General features: G+C 39.0%; 1 protein-coding gene across 3 annotated transcripts; it reads left to right on the top strand.

The window, feature by feature from the left end:
• The first annotated feature begins 860 nt into the window (after positions 1-860).
• LOC131333758 (bifunctional dethiobiotin synthetase/7,8-diamino-pelargonic acid aminotransferase, mitochondrial) lies at positions 861-10,770 on the top strand. 3 transcript variants are annotated; one of them, XM_058368498.1, is made up of 14 exons: positions 861-1,774; positions 2,592-2,762; positions 3,007-3,268; positions 3,378-3,458; positions 4,070-4,190; positions 4,485-4,633; positions 5,744-5,838; positions 6,483-6,598; positions 6,674-6,820; positions 7,929-8,062; positions 8,140-8,271; positions 8,952-9,086; positions 9,475-9,587; positions 10,239-10,770. In XM_058368498.1, exons 1-14 carry the CDS (start codon positions 984-986, stop codon positions 10,438-10,440), a joined length of 2,649 nt encoding a protein of 882 aa, XP_058224481.1. In that variant the 5' UTR covers positions 861-983; the 3' UTR covers positions 10,441-10,770. The 3 variants fall into 3 exon arrangements, with proteins under 3 accessions (XP_058224481.1, XP_058224485.1, XP_058224476.1); XM_058368502.1 differs by having other exon boundaries at positions 6,656-6,820; positions 10,260-10,770; XM_058368493.1 differs by having other exon boundaries at positions 6,656-6,820.
• Positions 10,771-11,424: the final 654 nt, after the last annotated feature.

The following is an 11,424-nucleotide window of genomic DNA, read 5'->3' as shown; positions in this document are numbered from 1 at the left end:
GAGCCCTTGTATATCTGGGATATAAAAAAGTTTCTCATAAACCTATAATTTACAAAATTTTGACACAAAACTTTAAATAAGGACAAAAAAAAAAAAAAAACTGGGGCTCATTTTGGGAAACTAGTAACGGAAGAGAAGCAAGTACTTCTTCTTTTTCTTTTTTCTTTTTCCAAATAAAAAAGTGAAAAAGAGGGTGACCGATATAACAATTCTTTTTGAATGTGACTGTAGGAGCTCTGGACTCACAGTGGCCGCCTGAAGGGTCCAAAGAGACATAGCAATTACTCTGCCAAATTTGAGACGACGTCGTTTCCGGGCTTTTCAGAAGAACCAAATTTAGAGCATGTACACTAGATTAGGGAAAATAACATCTTAGGTATTTTACCTAAGTAAAAATCCAAAATAAGCATTGCACCAAGTTAGAAATAACCCCTTTTAAGGTTAGGTAAAATAAATTTTGCAATGAGTAATTCTACCTCCACACCCGCACACACTAGGAGTCTACACACTTGTGTGTGTGGGTGTGTATTTAAGTGTGGTCCTAGAATAATTGTTTTGCAATAGTGCTTAGGTAAATTTACCTAAGAACTATTCATCATTTATACATTTAATATTATTTTCTTTCTCTTCTAGTCTCCTCCAACAAAAAGAAGAATAGAAAAAAGAAAAGAAGAAAAAGAAAAAGAAATTATTATTTTAATAAAAAATAGATAAAATAAATAATATTAGTACAGTATTAAAAGAAATATGAGTAATTAAAAGGAAAAATATGTAATGTTCATTGTCAATTTTGGCTCAAATTTTACATAATCTGATATACTTACCCTAAGAGGACGTCGTGCCGTGCCTTCTGGCCCCTCAAATTCTGTGAGAGTGAAGCCAAGCAAGAAGTAAACATTTCGAAATTGGTACGCTACTTTTGCCGCTAAACCCCGCTAAAAACCCTCCTCCCTCTCTCTCTCCGCCCCGTCGTTCACCCCGCAATGTTCCCACTCTCCGCTCTCTTCGCCACCGCTCGCCGCCGCGTCCTCCCCACCCCAACCTCTCTCCACCACCCCAACCTCTTCTCAACCCAACCCCCACCGCCGTCCATCGAATACACCCTCTCCCACCCCATCTACATGATATGGGGCGCCAACACCGGCGTCGGCAAAACCCTAGTCTCCGCCGGCCTCGCCTCCTCCTTCCTTCTCTCTCCTCCCTCCCTCTCTCTTCCCCCCACCAGAAAATTCATCTACCTCAAACCCGTCCAAACCGGCTTCCCATCCGACTCCGACTCCCGCTTCGTTTACAACAAATTCTCCCAATTCTTTCTCCATGGTATTAAAAACCCATCCTATACTGTTCTCGCTTCGAACCACGTCCTAAATATGTCGATTTCAGCTGCTGATAGTGTATTAGCCCGGGGCTCTGACAGCGTGCCTGTTGTAGAAACTGGAGAGGGTGGGGAATTGGAGAGTGGGTTTAGGGATTTGGGGTTGTACGAGGAAAGTAAGTTAGGTGAGGATGGGGCCGCGGCAGCGGAGTTGATTTGTAAGACGATGTACGGGTGGAGAGAGGCGGTTTCGGCTCATTTGGCGGCAGAGAGGGAAGGGGCGGTGGTGGAGGATTTGGAGGTGTTGGAGATGTTGAAGAGGGGATTGGGAATCGGGTTGGAAGGAAGAGGAGGGTGTGAAGGTAGTGGTGACAAGGTCGGTGTTTTTAGTTTGGTGGAAACTGCTGGTGGTGTTGCTAGTCCAGGGCCATCAGGTTCTCTTCAGTGCGACTTGTACCGGTTTGTGATGAGTCTACTTCATTGTGCTCGTATTTTTTTGGTAGTGAATTGTGGAATTTATGGATACAAATTACTTTGTTGTTCTATGAATCTATATGTTACAGCCTGTGACTGTCTTGCAGTGGTTAAGGCCCACATAATGCGAAAATTGATAGAACTTCATTGGGTATTTAACATACTTTTCACATAGTTCAACATACTTTCTAAACCTTAACCATCTCCCTATGTGTCTGTAGTTAGCGACTTTTCCTTTTACAAATTATGAGGTTAAATTTTGCCAAAAATCCGTACTTGTATGTTAAACTGGGCTGAAAGTTTATAGAGCCCATTTGGGAGTCTCAAAAGGATTGATTTTGCGAGCTTTACAGTAGCCATTTGGTATTTTCACTGAATTTTGAATTTGGTTCTAAACTTGAAGCAGATAAAAAGAAAGAAAAAAAATGTTGTGACATACACTTATAAAATTGATCTAAATTTCCAAGTCTTGTAGACAATAGACTTGGTAATTTAAATTCAAACCTTTTATGACATATAGTACAAATTTACACTAACCTGTTTGCAATCTCTTATAATCTTATCATATATTGATCTAAATCTAAAACCCCGTTTCATACGATAGTTAATTTATATCCAAAGTAATCTATTGGTATACCCGAATAAACATCTCTTATAATCATACTATTAAGCTGATACATGAGATAGGAAAGTGCCTACATTAAGTCATTAACAAGACGGGCGACATATTATATGATTTTGAAGTACCATGTCCACTTTTTTTCCTCAGTTTTGTTCAGGTCCTTGGAAATCATGTTTACAGGCCTTTCCGGTTACCTGCTATTCTTGTTGGGGATGGACGGCTTGGTGGGATTTCGTCAACAATATCAGCTTATGAAAGTTTAAAACTTCGCGGCTATGATGTTGTTGCTGTTGTTTTTGAAGATCATGGCCTTGTAAATGAGGTTCCATTGTTGTCTTACTTGAGAAATAGGTAGGAGTCCTCTCTGTATTCTATTTGACTCCAATTTGTATTGTTCATTTTGGGCAAGTGCATGGCCTTCAGGCCTTGTAATTACCATTCACATAACATGATATATTCTCTACTCATGTAAAAATCTCCATGCATACGGTTGTGTTGGATCTGTTGACCTTGTGCTTTTGTTTTTATTTTTCATTTGAGCTTCATTTAGAATTGCAGTGTGCAACCTTTTACATGTTTCCCTTTGTTTCTCTAGGGTCCCTGTACTTGTGCTTCCACCTATTCCGCAAGACATGTCAGATACATTGATGGAATGGTTTGATGAAGCTCAGACTGTATTTGGTTGTCTCAAGGAAACAATGATTTCAGCTTATATTCAGAGAATAGAGAGATTACATAGCATGCCAAAGATGGCACAAGATATATTTTGGTGGCCGTTTACTCAACACAAACTTGTACCCGAAGAAGCAGTTACTATAATAGATTCTCGTTGTGGCGAGAACTTTGCTGTTCCCAAGGTTCACATTTTACTATGTTCTTGTTTTAGCACAACCTCTTATCTTGATTTCCGAAATCCCAATTTTCCATGAGTTGTCATCATGCTAATGTGTTTTGTTCTCAATATAGGTGTTAAATAACAATTTCATCACGCAACAGTTTGATGCATGTGCAAGTTGGTGGACACAGGGGCCAGATCTTACTTTACAGGTCATTCTTTTCTTTCTGATAACCTATAAAGATTCTTGGAAGCTTACTGTGTTCTTTAGGATCTAATTTTGATGCGATGGTTAGTGTTTCTGGCTCCTCTTTCCTAATGCAACATCCAATTTGTTTTGGGTAGTATTACAACAACGATTGTATGTTCATCAAACTGGGGTATGTTAGAAGCACCTAAGCTAGTTTTTAAACCAGTGAACTGTCAGAACTGGTTGTGGATCACTTTATTAGTCTGGTTCATTCATAACTCATGAGACCAACTTCAACATTATGTATTCCATGCCTCCTCCCAATCACGTTGTGAAACCCATACAGAACTGATGCTGGTGTGGCTTGAACACCCAAGTTCTTCGAGAGTCTTAGAAGCAATAGACAACTGTTGGACCACTTTAGCTCCTTTACATGTACTTAGCAAAAGAAAATACAGATACAAACTGACATATACAAAACCGAGTACCTGCAGCAAAAATGGAAAACACGTATGACACAAATATTTATAACATCAGTTTGCATCTTTTCCCTTGCATCGTTACAATATAGTATCTGTATGGCTCTGTTACACCCTTGTATGTAAGTTTAGGTTTGTGTTTAGGTGGTTTCAGATTGAACTTGCCAGAGATATGGGTTATGCTGCTGCTAGATTTGGTCATGTAATGTTTCCAGAGAATGTTCATGAACCTGCTTTAGAATGTGCAGAACTTTTGCTTGAAGGCGTGGGTAAAGGTAAGCTACTTGGTCGTTTCACTTCTAAGATCCATTCAGATAACATTTACGGGGTTTTTTCCCCCCTTGTTTGAGCATTTTGATTAACTTTGGTCTCTCTCTCTCTCTCTCTCTCTCTCTCTCTCTCTCTCTCTCTCTCTCTCTCTCTCTCTCTCATGTCCGCATGCCATTAATGTTAGACATTGTGTAGTGCATTGCCACTTTAGAATGGAGTGTGGCATTGCTGATAGCCTGATAGCAGTTCTACTTTGGTGTAATAACAACAATACTCAACCAACTTTGTTTGACATGCAGGATGGGCTTCTCGAACATTTTTTTCTGACAATGGATCGACAGCAATTGAAATTGCTTTGAAGATGGCATTCCGGAAATTCTTGTTTGATCATGGGATGCTTTTGGACCATCCGAAAGCAAAGACGGGTGACAGATGTATTGAGCTCAAGGTGAGATCACAAACTGACTCGTCTAAAAGACTTGTTAAAACAATGTAGTATCTTAATATCTGATACCAAGTTGATGTGTGCTAGAAATTTGCTTCTCTGTTTTCTTCTTCTTGTGGGTAGCAATGAATGATTTGCACTCAGCAAATCTAAGGTTTCGCCTGCTCATTTCTGACATACGTTTTTAGCGTAGATTTGAAGTATTTGGATCACAACTTTAGAAGTAAAAAGCATGCTATAAATTGCATGGTAGAACTAAAAGGCAGAAAAATATATTTTGAGTTGTAAATCAAGATTTATGAAACCTTTTAGTGTTTTAGCCTACCTCACCATGTGTTCTCCTCTGTCTTTCTGCTCTCTATCTGTTGCTGGACTCCTGTGCATGTTTGGATGTCACATCAACAAGATTAGCTGGACCAAGTTGCAAAGAGCTTCTTGCAGAATGTTTTAATTGCAAAGAGCTTCTTGCTCCTTTTCTAACAGAATGTTTTATCCACCATGTACGTTTCTAGCTTTTCGTACTTGTTATTTTTCTTGTTACCTATCGTACTCAAATAGATGCTTATTTAAGCTTAATTGCTCAGCCTTATATGGTCTTAATCCTTCCTAAATTGATAACTTTTTGATGAGTATATTTTAGAGTTATATCATATATAGTGGAGGATTGTGCTAAAATCAACCACTGAAGTGCTTTCTTTTGGCACATGTAAGCCATTGTTTTTGTCACTACAACTCACCTTGATCCTGATGCATTGTGCTGTCTCCCAACTGTTGTTTAAGATCACGCCCCTAAGTTATCCATTTTTTATTATCCCTATCAATACGTTAGTGAAGCTATGGATGAAGTTGTTTCCCGGGGAAGCTACATTTTCTTGTTCCTATGCACGTAGGTTGCCATTACCCTGCAAGGCTCAATTGTTAGGCCATCTCCTAGATGCTATGACTATTTTGTTTCATATTGATGTGATTAAAAACCGTTGAAGTATAAGATTTAGGTATCCTTACAGTAGGCTTGATAATTAGAAGTTCAACGGATATACTATACATTAGACATATATATGAAATCAACTTTGGTGGAGCTAGTCATAATTCGTTCTGTGTTCTTTAAAACAGGTCTTAGCTCTTCGAGGATCTTATCATGGTGATACATTGGGTGCTATGGAAGCACAAGCACCGTCATCCTATACAGGTTTCCTCCAGCAACCATGGTACGGGCATTTCTTAGTATGTGTTTTCATAGATAGTGTTGTATACCTTTGATACTTTACCTCTGGAGCTAATGTTCTTTCGGCCATCTTCTGTGTCTTCTTTTGATTATTGCTGTTTTGAGCAGATGTAGTTTGATTTATCATTAATGTTTTCTTTGTCATGTTTTGTACTCATTGATTTCCAGATGTACCTTTGGGGACACTCAAGGAGGATGTTATCCTTAAAGTCTGGTTTCCGGATTTGAGTCATTTGACAGTTATGCTGCTTCTAAGATAGTATATTTGCCATGTACTTAAGATTTGTTCCTAATAACTTGGCATATATGAACTGGTGATAATTCATTATGGTCCCCCATGATTAGTCGAGGTGCGCATAAGCTTGCCCGGACACCTGGTTATAAAATAAAAAAGAAAGAAAGAAAGAAAGAAAGAAGAACTGGTGATAAATCATTTTGGCCGTCATACTGCATGTTTTGGTTAGCAGCTATATATGCAATAAGTATAGTTCATTTGCTCATGTAGGTTATGTACATCTTCATGAATAGATTGTTTAATGGTACTTGTCTCGGAACAATGAATGGAAGTTAAGAGCAAACCAACTTAGAATAAGGTTCTGTAATATTTTACTTTCCAATTTTTGACAGGTATACGGGAAGAGGGCTTTTTCTGGATCCTCCCACAGTCTTTATGGACAACGGAGTTTGGAAACTTTCTCTACCTGAAAGGATACATCCTGAAAACGTGAATGTGGAAGATATGGGTGAGTATATTGTGTTCCAATAGCTTGCCTGCTGATCTTCTCATTTCTGAATAATAGGTGTTGAACTTTTGACAGCCTTTAGGTTGCGCGACGAACTATTCTACAAGAGCAGGGATGGGTCAAGTCTTGCTGCTTGTTATTCATCATATATATCACAAGCGTTATCACTACATTCCAGGATGAGTGAATTTAGCCATATTGGAGCATTGATTATAGAACCAGGTAAGATTACACCTGATTGTGTTTCAGAACTACTATTAAGCTTCTTAGAATCTTTTAGTTCCTAAAATAGTTGGACTTAGTGTTCCTTAAAGCTGTTAATTGATTAAGATTCTATCAATAAATATTTTCTTTGGGTCAACCTTCCTTTCCTAGGGCACATTCTACATCATGCTCTTTCCACCCTGTTAAATGAGTTGGATTATGAGACCTCACTTTCAACATTGATGTTGCATCTTCATCATCCATACTGGTTTCTCATATGGTAGTGACACAGGTGTTGGAGGTTCAGCGATTATTTTGTTGGCTCTGTTGGGAGGATTAACCCTTGAAGTGATGGATGGATAAGGAGAAAAGAGAGAAGTGTCTCACATGAACCATATTGGACCAATGATATAAAAGTCAAAACATAGAAGATATTCTTGCTGGACCCACAGTTGCCTAACTCATGCTTGGGTCTGAACAGTTGGCTTTTTAACTTTTAAGTAGTGGTATTTCGGCATTTTTGTAATCTACCCTGCCTAAAGTCCTGTCCACTTTAGACATTGGCTCTCTTGAGCACTTTGGGATGCATTGTAGACAATTCTTGGATGCGTGCAGAAATCATAAGTAGCTTCCTTAGTTTTCTGAAGGAAGTAATCAATATTGGCCCTGTGGTCGTTTGGTCAAGCATGAATAGACTTTTCTTAAATTGTAATCATGTCATCGGAGAGGTCATCCTCAGCTTGTTAATGTATTTCTCTGCAATGTATGAAGAATTGACAAGGTGATCTAGGTCAGTGTTAGAATGGTACTGCTACCTAATTTGGTTACAGCGAGTTTAGATCAAGGAAATCTTCCAGATTTATGGTCATTGTCAAACATCTATTCAAATTTTTTTTCTTTCTAACCAGCTATTTTGAGGTTGGTGTTAAATGAAAGGCCAAAAAGTAAGGGAAAACTTAAGGTTGGCTGAAGCTTGAGAGCCTAAGTTTCATTATCCTAGTTGCACACACATGTTCTTATTAGGTGCACTAAATGGCCAAAGATTGTGCCGCAGGATCTATCTATCGTATTCTGACTCTATCGTATTCTGACTTTATGACTTTTAATTACCTGGATGGTCTTGTAGTTATACAAGGTTCGGGTGGAATGCTGATGGTTGATCCACTTTTCCAACGTGTACTTGTTGAAGAATGCCAAAGGAGAAAGATTCCAGTCATCTTCGATGAGGTTTTTACTGGTTTCTGGCGTTTGGGAGTGGAGGTTCGTTGCCCATGTAGTCTTACTTGCATCTTCTCCCTCATACTATGTTATCTGATTAAGCTTATCTTTCTTTCCAGTCTGCTGCAGAACTACTTTGCTGTCAACCAGATATAGCTTGTTTTGCAAAGCTGATGACTGGTGGGATTGTACCATTGGCAGCAACATTGGCAACAGATGCTGTGTTTAATGCATTTGTTGGAGATTCAAAGGTAATTCTGTGATGGTTGGGCATCTTGACTTTAGCAGTACATCTTTTCATTTATTTGGAGGAAAGAAAGTACATCTGATTGAATTTTTCATGAAGTAATGACTCGTGACAGAATGATTGTTTGCCCTTGGCAGCAATACCAGTTGGCAGTTGCTGATAACAAGTTATACAGTTGATTGTCTCACTTGAGTTGAGTTAAAGAAAGTTTGTGTCATTGTATGATAGAACAACATGAATTTGTGTGCTGGTTCTGGTTCTGGTTCTTGATAATGCACAATAATGTCAGTATGAAAACAAAGAGAAGAAAGAGAGAGCACCCTCAAATCTCTCATGTTTTACTAATCTACTTGTTTCACCCTACTTCAGTGGTGTTCTTTTTATAGATGCCTACGAGTAGATTTCTTGCTAGGAATGGATATCCTAATGTCGACCAAATTAAGTTTCAAAACTGAAGTAGGGACCAGTTCAATTCCAACCAAGTAATGAACCACTAAAATGCATTGGCAAACAACCTAGGAGGTATGAACCGGAATTTAGCTGGAATACAGTGAATTTTAGAGGGCCATATCAATTTATTTTGGTGAAGTCAATGTTGCTTGTCCTCCATGTTTGATAGTTAAAATATTTGCATGTTTTTCTAAGGACAGCTGTCTGCTTACATTATCTTTTGCTCTGGTTCAGCTTCAGGCTCTGTTGCATGGCCACTCGTACACTGCGCATGCTCTAGGATGTACAGCAGCTGCTAAATCCATAAAATGGTTTAAGGACTCTAAAACAAACATCAATTTAATATCTGAAGGAAGCTTGCTAAGGGAGGTATGCATAAATGAGCTTTCTTATTCATTGCTCTATTTTTCCATGTGGTGCCTGCCTTGTTTACCCCATAAATTTCCGCCTTCTGCTTATCCATTATTTGTTAAATTATCTTGTCCCAAGCTTGTGTGATGGGTTATTTTCATTTTGTCGTTCGTCTGTCACATGATTTCCACCCGTGTGCAAATCTGAATCACATGGATTTAATGGTACTGTGTAGTTGTCTATGTCTTCTTTGGTTGCTTGATTATTTATCTTGGGTTGTTTGGAATACAATTATTACTGGCTTACGTAAAATGATGCCCATCTTGCAAACATTTTCGGTATGACTATCTGATTGTGTCATTCGTGATTTTTGCGAAGGCTGTTATTTGTTTTTGGGTTTGTGCAGTTATGGGACATGGATCTAGTGCAACAGATCTCATTGCTTCGAACAGTCGATAGAGTGGTTGCATTGGGAACACTTTGTGCCCTAGAACTTCGAGCAGAAGGCTCTAATGCTGGGTACCATCTCTTAACTTTTAATTCCAGCTTTCCATTCTTTATGGCACCATCCTTCTGCTTTGGCGGAGAGTGGAATGTCGCAAGTCTTGTTCATCACTTTGGATTTGCATACGACATTTTCAAACACTAGGAAATAGAATCTGATGGGTCCACCCGCTGTGTGCTTAAGTTGTAATGGGACTTGCAAGAATGGTTGGGACACCGAACATCCATCTCGTACGTATTTTGAATACCCTTTTAAAGCAATGTTTGGATCTAAGAATGAATTCCGATGTCAATTCGCCAGAAAAACGTAGAGAGTAGGCTTTACATTATCATTGATCACCAATTGAGGTATTGGTCATTCCATTTAGAGATGAAGGAATGATCACTCGGTTCCTTCCCACATTGCATCAAACCAAACACTACCCAGTTGTTTTTGCGTTCCCTGCATTGGGTTTTGATACTTTCTGCATCTGTTCAGCGTTTTACCCAGAAAAAGTTCCCACAAAGTACTCAGTAAAAGAATTTTATGGGACCAAATTTATTCTGACTTGCATGACACCAACATTGAATTGAAACTATACACCTCATTACCTAACTCTCTGAGCATGCTTCTAAGAAAATATTCTTGGTTTCTTAACGTTTGTGTTTTACTTGAGAATTGTGCAGTTATGCATCTTTGTTTGCTAGATCTCTTCTTCAAAACCTCCGTGAAGATGGTATTTATGCGAGGCCTCTGGGAAACGTTATATACCTCATGTGCGGGCCATGCACGTCTCCTCAGACCTGCCGGCAACTACTGGGGAAACTTTACAGAAGACTTGAAGAATTTGGCCGGGCCAATGAAAACCTGAAATCATGTCAGGTTTAGTTCCGCTGCTGCTGCTCTCGATTTCTCTAAAGAATATTTCCCTCCAGTTGTAGCTGCTCGCTTTTAGGTTTTCTTGAAGGGGTTAAGATTGGGGAGGCACAAATGAATTGCTGTGTAAGCTGATCATTTCCAAGACCTGTCCAAATTATGGTTCCCTGATTAATAATGAATTGAAATGGCTTAAAACTGATCATACCGCAAGGGAGGAACATTGTTGCTGATTTTAACTTGTTTATCTCAGTTATTATGTCAACAAATAGTGGACTCATGATATAATTCTCGACAATTTGGGTTTTTTCATGTGCCTATATAAGAAGGAAATCGGTTTTTTCCCAACTTTATTTTTCCTCTCTCCTTGGTCTCTTCATAAATCCAGCCAAATATGGTTTGGGATACCATAGAATAGGAGTTGTTCAACAATGCACGATGCCCGTTGTTTGCAGTATTGGTGGGGCCTATTTTATGCCTGCTGATGTGATTTGAACTATGATTGATGGAAAAATAGTAGTAGTAATATTGGACGGATATCAATAACTATAAGTTTTTTTTTTATACATTTTTTGGCAAGTGTAGATTCTTATTATGCCTAACCGATAGAACACAAAGTCTAGAGAGAACAACACCTTGCAACAAAATCAAAGTAACAAAACCAGGCTAACCAGCACCAGTAGAAGCTATACAAAAATCAGGTTGAACCACTCTTGGATTATTAGTCATTTGCCAAGGCATCTCCTGGATCACATTTCTGTCCCACAACCTTTGCCGCTCTAGTAAAGAATAAGAGCATTTGAAGAATAGATGCTGATTGGTTTCCACACCATTTCTGCACAAGCAACACCTGTCTCACCACCTCAGTGGGCAAGTTAGTGCATGGGCAGATATTGGCTTCCCTTTCACATTCGTACTCAGCAGGCCTTCAAAAATGGTCCCCAATGACATGCATTACGACGAGTGGTGGTTGCCAAACCGTGGTGTCATTTCATG

This window comes from Rhododendron vialii, chromosome 1a (assembly GCF_030253575.1).
Source record: "Rhododendron vialii isolate Sample 1 chromosome 1a, ASM3025357v1".
Lineage (NCBI taxonomy): Eukaryota > Viridiplantae > Streptophyta > Magnoliopsida > Ericales > Ericaceae > Rhododendron > Rhododendron vialii.
This window is presented reverse-complemented; position numbering and strand designations above follow the sequence as displayed.